We start from the raw sequence: 22,446 nt of genomic DNA on the forward strand, positions 1-22,446 counted from the left end.
GGGAGGGGAAGTCTGGGCTTCCTTGCCTAGGCTGCTGCCCACGATGGATGGATGTTCTGTTTGTTTTCTGTTTCTCTATGCTTTTTTTTTTAACCTGTAAAGCACTTTGGTTCAATTTAAAAGTTGTTGTAAACGTGCTATATGAATAAAATTGACTTGACTTGGGAGGGAGGCGAGTTGAGTACCAGGGGCCCCCAACGTACAGCGAGTCAGAGCTTGCTGTGCCACCGTGCGCCTTGGGTGGGCGGAAACCTGTCCTTGGTCTTGGTGGGACACGCATGCCTACTTGACCTTCTTGCTACGAAACCTTTTTACAAAGTTTTTACTTCCTCTAGAATAGTAAAGTTTGATGGTCGTTCTACAAACCCCAAAAACAGTGAAGTTGGCACATTGTGTAAATGGTGCATAAAATCAGAATACAATATTCAGTCAGTATAACCCATATTCAGTTGAATAGACTCAACGTTCGAACTGAAAAACTTTTTTATTTTTTGCAAATATTAGCTCATTTGGAATTTGATGCTTGCAACACGTTTCCAAAAAAGCTGGCACAAGTGGCAAAAAGACTGAGAAAGTTGGGGAATGCTTATCAAACACTTATTTGGAACATCCCACAGGTGAACAGGCTAATTGGGAACAGGTGGGTGCCATGTTTGGGTATAAAAGCAGCTTCCATGAAATGCTCAGTCATTCACAAACAAGGATGGGGCGAGGGTCACCACTTTGTGAACAAATGCGTGAGAACATTTTCCAACAGTTTAAGAACATTTCTCAATGAGCTACTGGAAAGAATTTAGGGATTTCACCATCTACGGTCTGTAATATCATCAAAAGATTCAAAGAATCTGGAGAAATCACTGCACGTAAGCGGTAAGGCTGAAAACCAACAATGAATGCCCGTGACCTTCGATTCCTCAAGCGGTGTTGCATCAAAAAGTGAAAGTGTGTGATAGATATCACCACATGGGCTCAGGAACACTTCCGAAAACCACTGTCAATAACTACAGTTTGTCGCTACATCTGTAAGTGCAAGTTAAAACTCTACTATGCAAAGCAAAAGCCATATATCAACAACACCCAGAAACGCCGCTGGCTTTGTTGGGCCCGAGCTCATCTAAGATGGACTGATGCAAAGTGGAAAAGTGTTCTGTGGTCTGACGAGTCCACATTTCAAATAGATTTTGGAAAATGTGGACATCGTGTCCAAAGAGGAAGAGAACCATCCGGATTGTTATAGGCGCAAAGTTCAAAAGCCAGCATCTGTGTTGGTATGGGGGTGTATTAGTGCTCAAGGCGAGGGTAACTTACACGTCTGTGAAGGCACAATTAAAGCTGAAAGGTACATACAGGTTTTGGAGCAACATATGTTGTCATCCAAGCAACGTTGTCATGGACGCCCCTGCCATGTAACACAATGGTAAAAATGCCCCTGTGACAACTTTTTGCAATGTGCTGCTGCCATTGAATTCTGAGTTAATGATTAGTTGCAAAAACAATAAAAAATGTTTTTCAGTTCAAACATTAAATATCTTGTATTTGCAGTCTATTCAATTGAATATAAGTTGAAAAGGATGTGCAAATCATTGTATTTACTTTTTATTTACCATTTACACAACGTGGCAACTTCACTGGTTTTGGGTTTTGTAGCACTCCGCCACAGCCAAAGCCACTAAGAACTTTGGCAACACGTATTACACTGGGTAAAGTTGGATTTTTGCCTCATTCCTGTGAGAATCCTGTATGTAACGAAAGCTATTAGGGGTAGGGCTACATAGGACTAGGTGTGCTCAAACAACCACCAGGTTGCACATGTGAGCATCTAATACTGTATCATCCCTCTCTCTGTGAGACTTACCAGGCCTTGTCATGGTCAGTAGTGCATTCTTCATTCATGCTTTAAGTGAAAGATGAGGCAAAAACACAACCTTACCTACTGTACAACATGCAGTACAGAACTGAAAAGTCATTTTTGTTAGTGGAAATGTCACGTGTTCATGTTGACAGTCAAAGGCTGATCGTAACAATCCACCTTTTGTTTTATGAATATGCCAAAATGATCCTAACACAGAAGTGCAGCTACACCCTTCCAAAATGCATGGCTGCCAAAACCTTTTTTTTTCGACATGGAAAAAAAACGAATGAAATATGTTTGAGAAAATCGCCATTAACAAACAATAAAAATGATCATCGACTCAGACAAAATCTAATGAATCAAATTTGATGATGAAAATCTTAAATCGAATGCAGCCCATTTAAACGCTGTGATTGACGGATGACCAATGGCTAGAGAGGTCCGATAATGGCTTTTTTGCTGATATCCGATATTGTCCAACTCTTAATTACCTATTCCGATATCATCTGATACAGAAATATACAGTCGAGGAATTACACATTATTATGCCTTATAATTGGATCATTTAAACAATGTAACAAGGTTTTCCAAAATAAATCAGTTCAAGGTATGGAAAAAAATGCCAACATGGCACTGCCATATTTATTATTGAAGTCACAAAGTGCATGATTTTTTTTTAACATGCCTCAAAACAGCAGCTTGGTATTTGGGACATGCTGTCCCTGAGAGAGCATGAAGACGTTGAGGTGGGCAGGGTTGGTTGGGGGGGGGGGGGGGGGGGGGGGGGTGTATATTGTAGCGTCCCGGAAGAGTTAGTGCTGCAAGGGATTCTAGGTATTTGTTCTGTTGTGTTTATGTTGTGTTACGGTGCAGATGTTCTCCCGAAATATTTTTGTCATTCTTGTTTGGTGTGGGTTCACAGTGTGGCGCATATTTGTAACAGTGTTAAAGTTGTTTAGACGGCCACCCTCAGTGTGACCTGTATGGCTGTTGACAAAGTATGCTTTGCATTCACTTGTGTGTTTGAAAAGCAATAAAAATTATGTGATTGGGCCGGAAGGCAGTGCCCTTAAGGCACGCCCCCAATATTGTTGTCTGGGTGGAAATTATGAGATTCGTTGCCCCGGTAGATTTTCGGGAGGGGCACTGAAATTTGGGAGTCTCCCGGGAAAATCGGGAGGGTTGGCAAGTATGACTGGGAGACGCAACTGCTCTGTACTTCTCCCTATGTCCGTGTACCACTTCGTACAGCGGCGTTTTAAAAAGTCATAAATTTTACTTTGTGAAACCGATACCGTTAATTTCCAATATTACATTATAAAAGCATTTATCAGCAAATAATATCGACAGTCGGATATCGGACATCTCTACCTATGACCTAAATAAATCAGTTGAAAATCAATCAGCAAACATTTTATTTAAATGACACCAGTGCAACTCTGTAAAATGTTAGAATACAATTGTTTATGGCTATCTTTGACTCCGGATTTTCTTAGTCAAATCTTATTTGTTAGATTTTGCCAGGAGTTGATGATCTATGGCGTTTTATTGGAGTGAAATAAACCAATTGTGATATGTGGTACTGCATACGACTACTGGTCAGTAATATCACATGGATGGTGCTCTAGATGTTGTACCACATGTGTCTAAATAAAGGCCTGGGGGCCAGATCCTTTTATGTTGCTCGCGAAAGCCAGGAAATTATATGCATCAATAAAGTACTTTATCTTTATAACATTCTTTTTTTCCCCATTGTGGGAGTGGGGCGTGGCCTGCTGACCAGCAGCGAAGCAAGTTGTGCCAAGACCGGCTTCGAGATCAGCGACCGGTGCGTAGATGGCCCAGCTGGGCACATTTATCTAATCACCTGTCGCTCTTTTAAAAGCTGCAGTCGGGAAGGAGAAGCGTGTTGGAGTATGAGCGAGAGGAAGAGCAACAACTGCGACAAACTGACACCTGAAAATAACTGTTTTTTGAAAAATAAATTATTGTTCACAACGATAAACTAGGTGGTCTTGTCCATACTTGGTGGTCAGAAAAACCCGGAGGAGCAAGACCTCCACCCCCATTTTGACAGAAAATTTGCACGTCTTTAAACTTAAGTATTATCTAACCATGCAAAGATTTGTTAACACAAGGGCGTCCAGAGTACAGCTAGGAGCTCCAGTTTTATTAGCTCACAGCCTATTTTTGGATTTAAAAAAATTAGTTAGAATGTTAAAAAAGAGCAAAAATTTGGGAATTAATGAGAAAAAAGCTGACAATTTAATACTAACATCACAGGGGTATCCAAAATGTTTCCACTAATTGTGAAACGAAAAGTCAAATTATGTGGGGGGCCATTTTGAAATTGTTTGTTTTTAATGTAAAAAAAAGGTAAAAACAGATATTACATTTATTTAAAGACATATGTTAGGGTCCGCTTAATGTTATAAGTGACAAAGTGTATTATTAGTATCAACATCTCGGTTTTTTTCTCATCACATAAAGCTGACACCTAGTTTTGTCTTAAAAAAAAAAATTAATAAATAAATATATATATATATATATATATATATATATATATATATATATATATATATACATAGGGGTGGGCAAATGAATCCGTTAATTACGAGTTAACTCATCAATCTATTAACGCCGCCAATTATTTTATCGCACATTTGCGTATGTTGTTTACATGCTTTTATTTTGTTAACGCCTTTTCTTAACAAGATGGCGTCGCCTGGATGGCCTTCGGCGTCGAGGAGCTCTTGGTAAAGATGGAACATTTGGCAAAAATACTGGACCATTCTGCAAATTTCATGGCTGGCTTACAGCGTGGTCACTCCGGGATCACTTACGACCGCCAGACAATTCTGAATGTGGATAGATTGAGCTGTTTTGGACTGAATGACGCGTGCTTGCTAGACCGGCTAGCTAGCATGGGAATACTTTGCCGGCTAAATCCAGCGGCCTGTGAAGCAGCGGAGTACGTGTGTTGTCTGTTTATTTATGAATAATGCAGACGAGGAGTGTTGGCTGAGTTCTTAACGTTTGCTTTCAGAGCGTGCATATCACAACATACAAGATGCCGTCATGGCGACATAACCTATAACGGGCTACCGCGCATGCTCGTCACTCCTGTTGCATGCTGGGTAGGGTAGTTCTTTTTTTCCCTGGCTCATAACATCACAATATAGTACCATGTATATGATGCGTTCAGTTTATCAAAGCACCAAGCAAACAATCGGATATGGTCATAATAATTTTAAGTGCACTACGCAGAATAAACACAACATTATTAATATTGCTACTACGGATAATTTGATCAAAAATTCCCTAAAACAGCCCACTACCTATAATATAGTTTTTTTTAAACATAAGATCCCTGATAAAAAAAATGTTTCTGCTGTTACCTCAGAAATTGCCTGTTCAGATGTTATGATTGTGGCTCAGAGATTTGTATGTAGATTATATTTATTTTCCATAACAAACAGGATAACTTAAATACCCTGGCAGTGGCAATAAGCTTAAATGTTTGTATTTACATTTTTTGAGTTGATTTTCATAAAATATGCTATTTAACTGCTACTGTTGAACAAAGACTGATTTAAATTGTGTTTGCACAACAAATGTTTTGGCGCTTTTGTTCATGTTGGAGAATATTCCAATAAAGGTGCACTACACACTACTTTTGAATTCATTATTGGGCTTTGCGTATACAATGCAGTTAATCGCGATTAATCGGAGAAATAGTGCGATTAACTTTGATTAAAATTTTTAATCGTTGCCCAGCCCTAATATATATATATATATATATATATATATATATATAATATCTATATATGTCTGTTTTGAGAATTTTTTACAAAATAAAAATACATCAATACATACTTCACTTTACATTAACATATATTCCAACATTTTTTGGAGAATAAAATGCTTGTTCCCCTGACTAACTATTTTAAAGGCAAGTATGTTATCTATCAATTTGTACAAAAAAAAGACAGTCAAATGAATGGGGAACTTTTAAAGAACATAATGAGGCAATGATACATGAACTTTAGTCACAAGCAACCCTCAGAGAGCAGCCGTAGCTGCGATGTTTGACACACCTGGGCTACACGGTGAATCTTCCAAGGTTAATAAAAGAAACCTATAGGAATATAGTCGTTCATTAAAGTGAACAAAACAGAGAACTCATTTGCGACTTTTACCATCTCAAAAAAGGCCAAATAAATAGACACGGAGAGATTGGAAAGTTCAGTGAGATCCTCGGCTATGGCACAGTGCAGAGAAGACATCACACTTGACTAAATAGAGGAAGTAAAATAGTTTCTGTATGTGAACCTGCAGAAGGATCATTACCTTTGTCAGAGGAGAATTACCGTATTTTCGGACTGTAAGGCGCACTTAAAATCCTTTCATTTTCTCAAAACTTGACAGTGCGCCTTATAAAACAGTGCGCCTAATGTACGGAATAATTCTGGTTGTGCTTACCGACCTCGAAACAATTATTTTTGGTACATGGTGTATTGATAAGCGTGACCAGTAGATGGTGGTCACACATAAAGGATACGTGTAGACTGCAATATGACTCAAGTAAACAACACCAAAACTTTGAATGTTCCATTGAAAAATAAAGAACATGACACACGGCACTCAAAAATCCGTCAAAATGTTTTAGTACAACTTTGAAGCCGCTTGATGGATCGTCGGCCCATTTCGGCAACCATAGTCAGAGATACAAGTATTACTATGGTGTGTGTAGAAGGACCGCAAAATGGCACCCATTAGCAGACATATTACCTGGCATTTTTTGTTACAATATTATGCAAAACTAGGGCTGGGCAATATATCGATTAATCGCGGGTTTGTCTCTGTGCGATATAGAAAATGACTATATCGTGATATTCGAGTATATGTTCTCACACAGTAGCTTTTAGCTGCGGGCGTTACACTACATGCATTTCCCACTCTTTCTTGTCTCTCCTTCTCAGAAAGACATAAACAAGCGCACCTTCTTACATACAACGTCACACGCCCTCCCTGGGCAGAAAGGTAGCTACATGCGTAACATTAGCTGGGATGCTAACGGTGCGTTGCGAGTGGTAGTACGAGAGAGAGAAGGTGCGAATCTGGTAACAAATGGAGGAATATTTAATTCCCAAGAAAAACAGCACGGGTTGCATCGTCTGGCGGTGGTTTGGCTTCAAGCGGGAATATGTTGAACAAATACGCGGCAAAAGCGTTGCTACAAAAAGTAGCAGCACGGCTGATGTGTAGCATCATTTGAAAAGTCACCCGCTAGAGAATGAAGAGTGCTTGAAACTTATGTCAACGTCTCCGTTCAGTGCCACACCCACAAAATACAGAAGCAACTATTTCCAGATCAACACTGTATGAAAAAAAAAAATCAACAACAAAGGAGATTTCGTCCGCAGGAACCAACTACAGAACAAAAGACATACACTATTTGATTTACTATTATGCTTCTCATTTTTATTTGACAGTTTTTGAAATATCTTCTGTGACATCATGCAGAAAAGGGCACTTTATTTGTTTTTAACTATTGTAGTGGCGTTCTGTACAAAAAGTACACTTTCATTTAGTGTTGTTTTGATATGTCATCTTAGTGACATCATGCACAAAAGTGCACCAATAGCTTGTTTTGAATTGTCTCTGACAATCTTGCATTTTCCATTTTGGAAAGGATATGAATGTCTGTGCCACTGCTTAGTAACTGTTTAATAAATACAGTTTTTCTAAATGGACTTAGTTGTGATTTCCCTCTCTGCTGAAAGTTTAAAATGAGCATATATTAATGCAGTATGAACAAGAATGTTTCCATGTAGACACATATAATCACAGCAGTATGATGATTCTATGCATCAAGTGTTCATTCAAGGCTAAGGCAAAATATCGCGATATAAATCGTGTATCGTGACATGGCTTCAAAATATTGAGATATCAATAAAAGGCCATATCTCCCAGCCCTATGCAAAACCAATTTTTTTTACCTTCTGGTACCTGCTGATGTGTATTTGAGATCTGCATAAGTCCTGAAAATGTGCATGTCCGGTGCTGTAGTCTGTGCCGATATCGTAGTCGATAAGCTTCTTATTTTTCTCTATCTTCTTGTTGTGGGGCATTCACCCTGTGCTGTTGCCATTTTTAATATAGTGTACATTTCTTAATTATATCTCGCTATGGAAGCGCTAAAAACTACAAGTGTAGTGAGTTTACATTATTCATCCAAGGAACATTAGTTATTAGAGCGTTCCGGTCAGACGTTTTTTCACGGGACACATTTCCAGTGTTGTTCTTGCACTAGTGAGCCACGGATGAGGAGATACTGCTCCATTGTCGATTTAAGTAAAGTCTGAATGTCCATTAAAACAGTTAGCTACATCTTTTTACACATCTTCAACTCCCATCCTTGCACGCTACACCGCTACAACAAAGATGACGGGGAGAAGACCAGAGGTGGGACCAAGTCATTGTTTTGCAAGTCACAAGTAAGTCTCAAGTCTTTGACCTCAAGTCTCGAGTCAAGTCCCGAGTCAATACAGGCAAGTCCGAGTCAAGTCCAAAGTCAATACTGGAAAGTCTCAAGTCAAGTCCCAAGTCTTACATTTTGGGTTTCGAGTCATTTCAAGTCTTTTTAACCAAAGACTAATATATGTACACAGATTGTGTATGCTTTTAAAACGCTGTATTTATTATTTAAAAAAAACAGTAATGACATTGCACTTCATAATAGCACTATTAACCAGTTATTCTAAACATTTACCTCATTCCTTTACAGTATAAACACATTTGAAAAAACAAGTGCAACTGTACTTACTTGCACAAAAGTGTTAACATTGTATTTCCATGGAATATTGCATTGTAACTAGTCCCACAGCAGTTTATATCATGTTGTTACCTTATCTCATTGATCTCATCTCATACTGTATGTGTTTATGTGTGCGTACACATGAAAAACAACAAATACATGAACATAACAATGAACAGTGCTGTACTTGTTAGATGTCAGGGCTCTATGGAATATGTACACATATTCTTAATATAGTATACATTTTAACTGACCTTTATTTGACTATGTTTGTCTTTTTGTAGGTGGCTAAAATATGCGGTGCTGCTGACCGCCGTCTAACGTTACGTTACTGTGTGTGATACATTCACTAACGTAACGTTATGTGTAGGTATCTCATGCAACCCTGCTTAAAAAAAATATCACTTGACAAAAAGTATGAATAAGGTAGCAAACTGCAGTGGACGCAACAGATTGCCGTGTTTGCAATGACGTTATAACCATAGACATCTTATAAGTAGACCCAGAATTGGCTGCTGTGACGCAAGCAATTTGGACGCCATCTTGAAGTGGTGATGAGGAGCCGGCAAGCAGCCTAAACTGACAGTTGACAGGTAGAAAACAAAGATGCTGGGCTGGTATTCAGCGTTTTCCTGCTCAATTGAGCGGACTGTTGAAAATAGGAATTGGAGGATTACTTTTCACAAGTAAGATTTAACATTAACATACTATTGGTTGTATTTTGTGAAAAGAATATTACCACAGAGTTAAGCAGGAGCAAAGAACTACAATATTTGTATGTGAAAATCACAAAGAAATCTTCTGGGGGAGGATGACCCCCCTTACAGGTATTTGGTTTACAAACTTTCAGGCCCACCTAAAACAAAATTCACCAGCCGCCATTGATTATGATGCATTCTCATTTTATTGTAACCACAGATAAGTCTTCAAATAACAATATTCAAATACTAACTTTGTTGAGTAAAACAGAATTGTGTTTTATTCTGAATCCAGTGAAACAGATTGGTGGTTTTAGCTGAAATAAAGACTTTCGGGTGTTTATATATGTTCAATCACTGTAAACATGATCATTTAAAGGAAGAATGTAATAGAAAATATCAATACAAAGTGTCCAGACAGAATAAACTCTCTGCTGTTGCAGCAACAGAGATAAAGTCTATATCAGTGGTTCTCAACCTTTTTTCAGTGATGTACCCCCTGTGAACATGTTTTTAATTCAAGTACCCCCTAATCAGAGCAAAGCATTGTTGGTTGAAAAAAGAGATAAAGAAGTAAAATACAGCACTATGTCATCAGTTTCTGATTTATTAAACTGTATAACAGTGCAAAATATTGCACAATTGTAGTGGTCTTTCTTGAACTATTTGAAAAAAAAAAAGATGGAAATATAACTAAAAACTTGTTGAAAAATAAACAAGTGATTCAATTATAAATACAGATTTCTACACATAGAAGTAATCATCAACTTAAAGTGCCCTCTTTGGGGATTGTAATAGAGATCCATCTGGATTCATCAACTTCATTCTTAACATTTCTTCACAAAAAAAAATCTTTAGCATCAATGTCCACAAAAAATCTAGCTGTCAACACTGAATATTGCATTGTTGCATTTCTTTTCACACTTTATGAATTTACTTTCATATATTGTTGGAGTATTTTTCAATAAATATATTTATAAAGAATTTTGAATTGTTGCTATTTTTAGAATATTTAAAAAAAATATCATGTACCCCTTGGGATACCTTCAAGTACCCCCATTTGAGAACCTCTGGTCTATAGGTCCGTAAAATATATAGATATCTAATGTATTCATACATTGTTTATGTAGGATATACGCATGTATATACAACCTAATCATATTGTTTCTTCAATGTTTATTTATATAGCCCCCTTCAACTTCAAAATAGCTGACTGTTTTTTCCCCTTCTCTGGGATTATATTCCCAGTTTTGATCTCAGACGTCTGGTCACTTATAGCATATAAGAATATTCTATTTCTGTTAAGCAAATTATGAACACGCCAAGACATGTGTCCTTTATCATAGGTACGCGAATTACAAAAAAGCGCGTGAATATAAGTGGTATTCAGTGAGGTAATATGAATTAAATGCACTGACAGTTCATTGTTCCTACCAAATGAAGTGCACTGAGTGGAGCGGATCACCACTCCAAGATGGCGGCCCCGCATCTCGTTTGCGGCAATAGGCAGTAGCGCTCGATGCTGCGTACCCTTATAAGATGTCTATGGTTATAACGTTAACAGTGAGTTTAAAGCCTCACTGATTTAACTACACAGCAAATAAAAGTCACGTTACTCAGCCAATAAACGTTAGCTTACATTCAAAACGTACCCTTCTTTGTGCAACTTCAAATGTCGAACGAAGTTGTAAATTGATGCGTCTCCGTCTGTAATCTTCCAACCGCATGTTTTGCATACGGCAATTCCTGTTTTGTTGACAAAGTCGTAGTTTTAATACCCGAACGAAACACTTTATGGGATAATTTTCTTCACTTATTCTTCTGTTGTTTGAAAGCTCTTCTCCGTTGGTTTTCCTGCAATTTGATTGGGTGAATGCTGTGTGACGAAAACAACGTGGATGTAATTTGATTGGCTGTTGTACTGAGGTAGCGCATAGGCTGTCATCGCACACACGCTGATACACTTCCGTACACAATGGAAGATACGGAGCGCTCCTGAATAACTTTTTAATCGTTGGGTTTTGGGGAAAGTGGCAAGTCATGTCAAGTCAAAAGGCTCAAGTCCAAGTCAAGTCACAAGTCATTGATGTTAAAGTCTAAGTCGAGTTGCAAGTCTTTTTACATTTTGTCAAGTCGAGTCTAAAGTCATCAAATTCATGACTCGAGTCTGACTCGAGTGCAAGTCATGTGACTCGAGTCCACACCTCTGGAGAAGACACTGCCGAAGGTGAGCCAAGTAAGTACAACAGCCCACAAAACGGCACACCCCGCAGTGACTGTCAGAAAGCAACTTGAACATGGTCTGTAAAACATAATCCATGCAACATTTTGACCAAAGAACCACCATTACATCTTATGTAGACCACATGGAAGTGCTTTAAATTAAAAAAATAATAATAATATGACCCCTTTAATGCGCCTTATAATCCGGTGCGCCTTTTGTATGAAAAAAATACCTGAATAGACCCGCACTTCGGCAGTGCGCTTTATAATCCGGTACACCCTTTAGTCCAGAAAATACGGTACATCTCCCTGGCAAGGCGGGCGCATAGTGTCTGACAGCTTCACCTTGAAAAGAGCCCTGTGTCCCCCATGTAGAAGCATTCTCCCGACACTATTTGAAAAAATTGTTGTGTACATGCAAACAATTTTTAGCTAGTAAAACATATGGGAGGCCACAACAATGCATGCAGTTGACAGCCTAATCTGTAAACAGTAGAGTTATCTCATACACTAAAAACTATTTGTCTGCACACAAAAGTTGTACCAATTATCTTTGGCGTCAACTGAAAAAAAAATATATATATGAGAAAATTTGGACATCATTTCTAATTTGATAGCATGAGAAAGTGCGTCCAACTGCTACTGAAATATATTGAAAGTATTGACCTTCTGCAACTGTATTACATTAATGCATTGAGTTAATGCTTTTGTCATTAGCGTAAAGCACACCACAAAAAAGTGCACAAATTGTGCACGAATCATTATTCTGCAATGGTAGTTCTGCCGTCACTGCTTGGTGTGTGTACCTGCAGGGACTGGACCTGGACCTCGTCCAGCGTTGGCAGGTCTGCAAGATATTTCTCCAGAGTTTCTATGCGCTGCTGCTTTTCCTGGTTTTGTTCACTTTCCCTCTGACATTTCTTTTTCAAACTGCTGATATAGCGATCCCTTGTTTTTATCTGTGCACAAAAAACATACATTTTCAACATGCAAACTAAACAAAAATGTCCAGCCAGTATTCAAACCCATAACCTTTGTTTCCACATGTTGATTATTACTAGAAAAACCTGCATTTGTAGGTCAATTCTACCTTTTCTTCCAGTTTCCTGAGGTCTTCTGTATACTTTTGAGTGGCCTGCTTGTAAAGCTCGTTTAGATGGAGCACTTCCAGTTCAGCCACAGCCATTTTTCTGCTAAGATCTTCATGACAGTCCAGTCGCTCAGTCGGCATTTCCTTTACAGATTCCTATTGAATAACCAGGGGTTAAAACAAATACATCAATGCGTGTTTGAATGAATGCATCATTGGTTACAATTACCTTCATCTTCAAAATCTGAGGGTCTTCAAACCACCTCTGACTGTGCAGGACCTGCTGGGCTCTTAGCTCATTTTCTCTAATGCGAGCATGTAGCTGCAGTATCTGCTGATTTTGCCTAAAAGAAAATAATCTTGCATAAGTCAAAGGCAAAAAAAATCTACATTTCACACAGCACAAGCCTTACATATTTTACAATATTGTACAGGTGCTGGTCATATTATTAGAATATCATGAACAAGTTGATGTATTTCATTAATTCCATTTAGAAAGTCAAACTTGTAGAATGTATACATTCATTCAAGACAGACTGATACATTTCAATAGTTTTTTGCCAAAAAGGAGATGATTATAGCTGACAACCAATGAAAACCCTAAATTCAACATCCCAGAAAATTAGAATATGGTGAAAAGGTCAGATATTGAAGACACCTGGTGCCACACTCTAATTAGCTAGCTAACTCAAAACACCTGGAAAAGCCTTTAAATGGTCTCTCGTTTTGATTCTGTATGACACACAATCATGGGGAAGACTGCTGACTTGACAACTGTCCAAAAGATGACCATTGATACTTTAAAGAAGGAGGGCAAAACACAAAAGGTCATTGCCAAAGAGGTTGGATGTTCCCAGAGCTCTGTGTCCAAGCACATTAATAGAGAGGCGAAGATGTAGTAGAAAAAAGTGTACAAGCAAGAGGGATAACCGCACCTTGGAGAGGATTGTCAAACAAAACCGATTCAAAAATGTGGGGGAGATCCACAGAGAGTGGACTGCAGCTGGAGTCAGTGCTTCAAGAACCACCACACACCAACGTATGCAAGATATGGGCTTCAGCTGTCGCATTCCTTGTGTAAAGCCACTCTTGAATAAGAGACAACGTCAAAAGCGTCTCGCCTGGGCTCAAGACAAAAAGGACTGGACTGCTGCTGAGTTTAGTTGTTTTCAGATTAAAATAAATGTTGTATCTCCTTTGGAAATCAAAGTCCCAGAGTCTGGAGGAAGACAGGAGAGGCACAGAATCCACATTGCCTGAAGTCCAGTGTCAAATTTCCACAATTGGTAATGGTCTGGGGTTCCATGTCATCTGCTGGTGTTGGTCCACTGTGTTTCCTGAGGTCTAGGGTCAATGCAGCAGTCTACCAGGAAGTTTTAGAACACTTTATGCTGCCTGCCGCGGACCAATTTTATGGAGGTTAAGATTTCATTTTCCAACATGACTTGGCACCTGCACACAGTGCCAAATCTACCAGTACCTGGTTTAAGGACCATGGTATCCCTGTTCTTGATTGGCCTGCAAACTCCCCTGAACTTAACCCCATAGAAAACCTATGGGGTATTGTGAAGCGGAAGATGCGAGATGCCAGACCCAACAATGCTGAAGAGCTGAAGGCCACTATTAAAGCAACCTGGGCTCTCATAACACCTGAGGAGTGCAACAGACTGGTCGACTCCATGCCACGCCATATTGCTGCAGCAATTCAGGGAAAAGGAGCTGCAACTAAGTATTGATTGCCGTACATGCTTAAACTTTCCATGTTCATACTTTTCAGTTGGCCCACATTTCTAAAAAATATTTTTTGGTACTAGTTGTAACTAATATTCTAATTTTCTCAGATACTGAATTTGGGATTTTCAGTAATTGTCAGTACTAATCATCAAAATTTAAAGAAATAAACATTTCAAATATATCACTGTGTGTAATGAATTGATATAATATGTAAGTTTCACGTTCTGAATATAATTACTGAAAAAAATAAACTTTTTCATGATATTCTAATAATATGAACAGCACCTGTATGTATGGATTGTTTGAATTAGTTTTTATACTGTATGTTGGTGTAATCTTTGGGCACCTCATGATTTGATTACGATTACGATTCAGGAGCTATAAATTTGATTAAAAATTGACATTGTGCATCTTTAATTTATGTATATTGATGCAGTTTAACAATTTTTTTTATCACTTGCAACTTTCAAAATCAGTGCATTTGTAATAAGAAACAGTTAAATTAATTCTTATTAAATGTGTTAAATTAATAGAAATGTGTGCTCTATAATAAAGGACCTGGTCGTATATTTCCGTGATGTGGCTTGCTGCTGTCAGCCAAATTACAGAACTGTCTGCCTTACTTTATTTACAATAAATAAATCGATTATCACGTTCAATTATCGTTTTTATAATTGTCCATGTCTGACTTGCGATGCATCTGATAGTCAATTATTTCTCACTTCTATAAATGAAGCATGCTAAATTTCACAAAGAAATATTCCAATGCTTACTACAATATCAATACATTTTCTGTGATGATTTTCTTTTACATTACAGCAAAAATAAACACGTTTTACAGTGAAAAAAAAATGCTTTCGTTACACTCTATACAGTAGAGCCAGGTGGAGACATCTTGAAGTATTTACCTATCAATTTCCAGCTCTCTTTGTCTCAGCATTCCCTCTTTAACCTTCACCAGAGTGTTGATAATATGGGATGTCCCCTGCAGCATCTGCAACATAAACAGGTATCATTGCATTCAGAGGTGAGACTCATTATGTCAATGTCAAGTTTGATCTTCCAATATTTGATTTTCTCTTTTTCTAAGGTAAAATTATAAAACATACATGATTTTTAAAAATCAAAAAGTGGATGCCCAAGTTTAAATTGAACTTTTATATTTGTTGAATAAGTACATCCATCCATCTATCTTCTTCCGCGTATCCGAGGTCAGGTCGCGGGGGCAGCATCCTAAGGTAGGGAAGCCCAGATTTTCCTCTCCCCAGCCACTTCGTCCAGCTCTTCCCTGGGGATCCCAAGGCGGTCCCAGGCCAGCTGAGAGACAGTCTTCCCAACGTGTCCTGGGTCTTCCCCGTGGTCGGTCGGACATGCCCTAAACACCACCCTCGGGAGGCATCCTGATCAGATGCCCGAACCACCTCATCTGGCTCCTGTCGATGTGGAGGAGCAGCGGGTTTACTTTCAGCTCCCCCCGGATGGCAGAGCTTCTCACCCTATCTCTAAGGGAGAGCACGGCCACCTGGCGGAGAAAACTATTTTCGTCCGCCTGTACCTGTGATCTTGTCCTTTCGGTCATAACCCAAAGCTCACTCATGAACAAGACTCCGAGGTACTTGAACTCCTCCACTTGGGGCACTCCACCCTTTTCCGGGGGAGAACCATGGACTCGGACTTGGAGGTGCTGATTCTCATCCCAGTCGCCTAGAAATTCTGTCCATAAAAGTTATGAACAGAATCGGTGACAAAGCGCAGCCTTGGCGGAGTCCAACCCTCACTGGAAATGTGTCCGACTTACTGCCAGCAATGCGGACCAAGCTCTGACACTGATCGTAAAGGGAGCGGACCGCCACAATCAGACAGTCCGTTACCCCATACTCTCTGAGCACTCCCCACAGGACTTCCCGAGGGACACGGTCAAATGCCTTCTCCAAGTCCACAAAGCACATGTAGACTGGTTGAACAAACTCCCATGCACCCTCAAGGACCTTGCTGAGAGTATAAAGCTGCTCCACAGTTCCACGACCAGGACGAAAACCACACTGTTCCTCCTGAATCCAAGGTTCGACTATCCGGTGTAGCCTCCTCTCCAGTACACCTGAATAGATCTTACTGGGAAGGCTGAGGAGTGTATTCCCACTGTAGTTGGAACACACCCTCCAGTTCCCCTTCTTAAAGAGAGGAACCACCACCCCGGTCTGCCAATCAGGAGGTACCGCCCCCGATGTCCACACAATGCTGTAGAGTCTTGTCAACTAAGACAGCCCCACAGCATCCAGAGCCTTGCCACAGAGGAGTTTTTTAACTACCTCAGCAACCTCAGCCCCAAAATAAGGAGCGCTCACCACAGATTCCCCTGGCACTTCTCCCTCCTAGGAAGACGTGTTGGTGGGATTGAGGAGATCTTCGAAGTATTCCCTCCACAACATCCGCAGTAGAGGTCAGCAGAACACCATCCTCACCATACACGGTGTTGACAGTGCACTGATTCCCCTTCCTGAGGCGGTGGATGGTGGTCTAGAGACGCTTTGAAGCCATCCAGAAGTCGTTTTCCATGGCTTCCCCGATCTCCTCCCATGTCCGAGTTTTTGCCTCTGCGACCGCTGAAGCCGCACACCGCTGGGCCTGTCGGTACCTGTCCGCTGTCTCTGGAGTCCTATGAGCCTAAAGAACCCGATTGGACTCTTTCTTCAGCTTGACGGCATCCCTCACCGCCAGTGTCAACCAACCAACGAGTTCTAGGATTACTGCCACGACAGGCACCGACTACCTTGCGGCCACAGCTCCAATCAGCCGCCTCGACAATAGAGGTGCGGGACATGGTCCACTCGGACTCAATGTCCAGCACCTCCCTCGTGACATGTTCAAAGTTCTTCCGGAGGTGGGATTTTAAACTCTCTCTGACAGGAGACTCTGCCAGGAGTTACCAGCAGACCCTCACAATGCGTTGGGGTCTGCCAGGTCTTTCCAGCATCCTCCCCCACCATCGCAGCCAACCCACCACCAGGTGATGATTGGAAGAAAGCTCCGCCCCTCTCTTCACCTGAGTGTCCAAGTGGCCGAAAATCCGATGACACAACTACAAAGTCGATCATGAAACTGTGGCCTAGAGTGTCCTGGTGCCAAGTGCACATTTCGACACCCTTATTTTGAACATGGTGTTTGTTTATGGACAATCTGTGACGAGCACAAAAGTCCAATAACAAAACACCACTCAGGTTCAGATCCGGGCGGACATTCTTCCCAATCACGCCTCTCCAGGTTTCACTGTCGTTGCCAACATGAGCGTTGAAGTCCCCCAGTAGGACAAGGGAATCACCCGGGGGGACATTTTCCAGTACTCCCTCGAGTGTATCCAAAAAGAGTGGGTACTCTGAAGTGATGTTTTGTGTGTAAGCACAGACAACATTCAAGACCCGTACCCCCACCCGAAGGCGGAGGGAAGGGACCCTCTCGTCCACTGGGTTGAAACCAACGTGCAGGCTTTAAGCCGGGGGGAAGAAGAATTGCTACTCCAGCCCGTCGCCTCTCACTGCGTGCAACGCCAGTGTGGAAGTCCAGCCCCTCTTGAGAACACTGGTTCCATAGCCCTTGCATTGCGTCAAAGTGAGTCCGACTATATCCAGCCGGAACTGCTTCACCTCACGCACTAGCTCAGGTTCCTTCCCCCCGAGCGAGGTGACATTCCATGTCCCAAGAATCCCCCCCAGCGAGGTGACATTCCACGTCCCAAGAGTTAGCTTATGTAGCCGAGGATCAGACCGCCAAGTGCCCCGCCGTCGGCTGCCGCCCAGCTCACAACACACCATACCTCTATGGCCCCTCCCATGAGTGGTGAGCCCATTGGAGGGGGGACCCACATTGCCTCTTCGGGCTGTGTCCGGCTGGGCCCCATGGGGACAGGCCCGGCCACCAGGCGCTTGCCATCGTGCCCCAACTCTGGGCCTGGCTCCAGAGGGGGGCCCCGGTGTCCCGTGTCTGGGCGAGGGAAATCGAAGTCTTGGTTCTTGCATTCCCATAGAAGTCTTCAAATAAGTACATTACATTTATTATTGTCACAACTTTAAAAAGACCCACTGCTTAGTAGGGGTATCTAAGAATAGTCAATGATTCGGTTCGCAGGAGTGTGGTTTCGACTATCAACCTTAAAAGAGTTCAATATTTTTGGAAGAGACACTGTAGTGACTAAACCTACATTCACGTGACATTACTGACACTCAGTGACCAGTCAGTGTATATATATCGAATTACATATAATTACTATTTGTTTATTTCGCTCATGAAAAACACGACGCCATAGATTTGACTGATTGTCAACTATGGGCATAATCTGCCAAATCCAATTAGACTATGAAAATCCTTGGTTGAAGAGAGCCCTACTGCTTACTACGTTTTTTGCCAAATTATCTTACAAATGGCAACCAGAAGGTAAGAACTGCATTTCTAAACCAGAAAGGCCGCAATAAGATTTGTTTAGACCCATCTCATGGACACTGCTCCTCTGGTCTTGCCACTTCGGACTGCTGTTTTGCAAATGAATCACATTTGAACGCAAGATTCTCCATTATTTATTAAAATAACATCCAATATTCAAATATTCACTACTGTTTGCTCATACCCATTAGCACAGGCGTGGACAACTATTTTGACTTTTAATTAAAAGAAAAAAATGTGTCTGGGGGGGCGGTATATCTATTTTTAGGAACACTAATACAAAACCTCACAATGTCTGATTGAAAGCTAAAAACGTTGACAGACCACCTTAAACGGAATGTTACATTTTTTTACTGAATGAGTCACCCTAAATGTACATTAAAATAAAGAATGTAGGATTTACAATATTAACTATGAATAATAAAACACTGAATATTTAAAACATGGACATCACAAACCACATATCAAGCAAAACACAACAAAAATGCAACGAACACAGCGAAATATTAACGCAAAGGGTAAAAAAAACCAAACACCGACTATATGATACATCATAAAGCTTTAGAACTTTGTTGTCAAAATTATTAAATTATCAAAATAAACCTACTTTAGTTGTCCATTTCCTGAATTCTGTCATCGCTGTTGCTGGTTGGTGCAACAAAATGTGATACATTCGTGAATAGAGAAATAATTTTTTTTATCTATATAAAGATTATTATTATTAGGAGTAAATACAAAATTAGAGAAAGTAGACTATGACCTTGGTTCTGCACACAATATATATATATATATATATATATATATTTCTAAAACTTAAACCGAGAAAACATTGCAGAAAACAAGAAAGTTCAATTCAAAGTAACCTAGCGTAGAATACTTGATCTTACCTGGTCCTGCAACCCTGGTTCAAGTGTTTGTCCTTGCCAAGGTGACAGGCCTTCTCCACCACAGACCTTCGTTCCAGTGCCAGCGAGGTGGTTAAGTTCTCCTCCGTGCTCACTTTTAGAGCTGTACTCCATTTGCTCAGCCAGCCACATCTGTGTGCGGACGGCAGGCTGAATCGGAGAGTCTCTGTCCACCTGGTGACCAAGAGGTGACTCTAGTCGCTTTGGTAAATCAAAGCAATTCAATTGACCACCTCCCAAACTGCTCCGTTTAACAGGTGAGGATAGGGTTGATGACTGAGACAGGTCTGTTTCAAACCCAGTAGATTTACTCCCATGTTTGCTCCAGTAACAGGGACCGGCACCAGGTGAGCGCTGTAACAAGCTGTGACACAGTAAGGAGGACGTTAAAGGTAAATAAAGGTCCCCATTTAAACTACGGGGTTCCTTTTTGTAGCCAGACAGCAGACCTCTGTCTAAGGAGCCATGCAAATTGGTGTTGCGTTGGTGAACTGCTGTCCGACTGGAGCTCTTTTCAGCCCCACATGACAACTTAGTAAGAGAAGACCACCTTCTGATGGGCTGTTGGTCCTTCATGTCCACACTACCAGGTGCACTAAGGGGAGAACTGGCTGGAGGGAGCACCTGGCAAGACCTACTCAAGTGACCTGAGCTGCTGGATGATGCTGTCCTGTTCAGACTGACATAGGATGTGGTGGAGGGCGATGGCTTGACATGAACGACGGGGATGCTGTTGCCAAACGCATCCTCTTGGCCAGCGATAGACAATGGGCGCAGAGAGGAGGGTGTGGTGCTTGAGCTGGAGTCATCTAAAGAAGGGTATATAGAGCAAAGATACCTTTATCAATACCAAAACGCACAACACAATCACAGGCATATACTGTAATTCTTATATATAGTATTACTTGTATGAACGTGATGCATAAACAAATATTACATAAACTACAAGAGATTGTTATTTTCTTCAGAGATAAAACAAGATTACAGAAACGCATGTCTTAAATTACCGTATTTCCTTGAATAGCCGACGGGGCGCTAACTAATTTAAAACCTCTTCTCACTCCTGCGCTTATTCAAAGCATGCGGTAAAAGTAAGCAGGCGCTAATTATTTTAAAACTTCTTCTCACCCCTGCGCTTACCAATGGCATGCAGTAAAAAATTGAGTGTGATATAAAAAAAAAAAAAAGATTAAATAAAAATTATTTCTTCTGCGGCCACGGCCCGGTGGTTGGGGACCACTGCTCTACAACATGTCATAGCGCCCACCTTCACACCATGCTGTCTGCGTGCTGGTCGGACGCATGCACATCGCTGCTCCTCATACGAGATTGCAATGCATACTTGGTCAACAGTATGTTGTGATATAAACAACTTTAACACTCTTACTAATATGCGCCACACTCTGTGAACCCACACCAAACATTTCGGAAAACATTGGCTCTGTAACACATTATAAATGCAACATAAGAATTACCCAGAATTCCAATGCATCCATGACTCTTGGCTATATTATACACACGCCCCCAACCCTGCCCACCTCAACCGGCGCACATAGTAAAAGCAAAAAAAAAAACCTCCTCCGCCATTTTGGAAATGACGAAAGGGGAAGAGTCACTCGTGACGTCACGACTTTGACCCGGCGGTAAAAGTAAGCATGCGCTAATAAATTTAGGGAGCGAGTTTGACCCGGCAGTAATTCTAGGCAGGCGCATATTACATGCCTGGCGGCTATTCAAGGAAATATGGTATATGGACTGAGGATATGCATGTCCTTCACAGAAACAAACACTGCAAACAATATGAAACATTTTAGACTTAAATCCTTCCATTGCTGTTCAACTTCTGCACATAGGATGAAAACTGTGTGCCAGCATTTTTGGTTGTTAACAACATTGAATACATTTTCCCAGTTCAGGCTATTTTTTTAAATAAGTCAGTCTGGATGGTTTGACATTTGAATTTTTGTGGAGGTGAGGGCATGGCTCTATCATTCTACAAGGTAGATCAAAAGTGGACCTTTTCTAGCTTTACGTTCCTAACTAGGATTTTCTAATAGCTCATGCGGTTCACGCACATGATCTTTGTGCTTTTTCGCAACTCGATTTGAGCAGCGTCTGTAATCAAGCTGCCCTTCATCATCTGGAGGCAGGGTCGTGCTGGTGCTGGTGGCGCAATATTGTTAGCAAAATCTAAATCAATCAGAACATTTGTTTTTTTCTATCAGATATAGAAAGTTAGGTGCATTATTCATTGCTCAAGACAAAGTCAATCGCGACGAGAAACCAGATCAGAGAAAGCCCTGTCTGATGTTTATTGTGATTTCAAAGCAGTTGGTAACCCCACCAGTGTAGCGAAGGGGTATACCACAATGCAATTCAAAGTGCTTTACAGAAAATTTAAATAATTAAGAATAAAATAATAATTAGAAAAATCCAAAGTGTATTCAGCCTAGATTTGAACATTGCCAACATCTTCAAGTAGACTATTCCAGATTGTGGGAACATAAAATTCAAACACAGCCTCACCATGTTTATTCCTGACTCTAGGCACCAGCAGGAGATCACTCATTGAGGTTCTCAATGCTCGAGATGGTTCATATGGCTCTAACATGTCAGAGATTTACTTTGGGACAAGACCATGAAAATATTTAAACACAAGTGAAGCTGTTTTAAAGTATAATCTCTTAGCA

General features: G+C 40.7%; 1 protein-coding gene across 2 annotated transcripts in view; it reads right to left on the reverse strand.

Annotated features, from left to right (window-relative positions):
* cep85l (centrosomal protein 85, like) overlaps window positions 1–22,446 on the reverse strand; it is a 52,934-nt gene that overhangs the window by 19,474 nt on the left and 11,014 nt on the right. For both annotated transcript variants that reach the window (XM_061900358.1, XM_061900357.1), the window contains exons 3-7: window positions 19,739–20,565; window positions 15,326–15,411; window positions 12,913–13,027; window positions 12,684–12,839; window positions 12,400–12,552 (exon numbers count right to left, since the gene is read on the reverse strand). In XM_061900358.1, the coding sequence (XP_061756342.1) occupies window positions 12,400–12,552; window positions 12,684–12,839; window positions 12,913–13,027; window positions 15,326–15,411; window positions 19,739–20,565 (1,337 nt within the window). The remainder of the gene's footprint in view (window positions 1–12,399; window positions 12,553–12,683; window positions 12,840–12,912; window positions 13,028–15,325; window positions 15,412–19,738; window positions 20,566–22,446) is intronic.

Source organism: Nerophis ophidion, linkage group LG05 (assembly GCF_033978795.1).
Source record: "Nerophis ophidion isolate RoL-2023_Sa linkage group LG05, RoL_Noph_v1.0, whole genome shotgun sequence".
In the NCBI taxonomy this organism is placed as follows: Eukaryota; Metazoa; Chordata; class Actinopteri; order Syngnathiformes; family Syngnathidae; genus Nerophis; species Nerophis ophidion.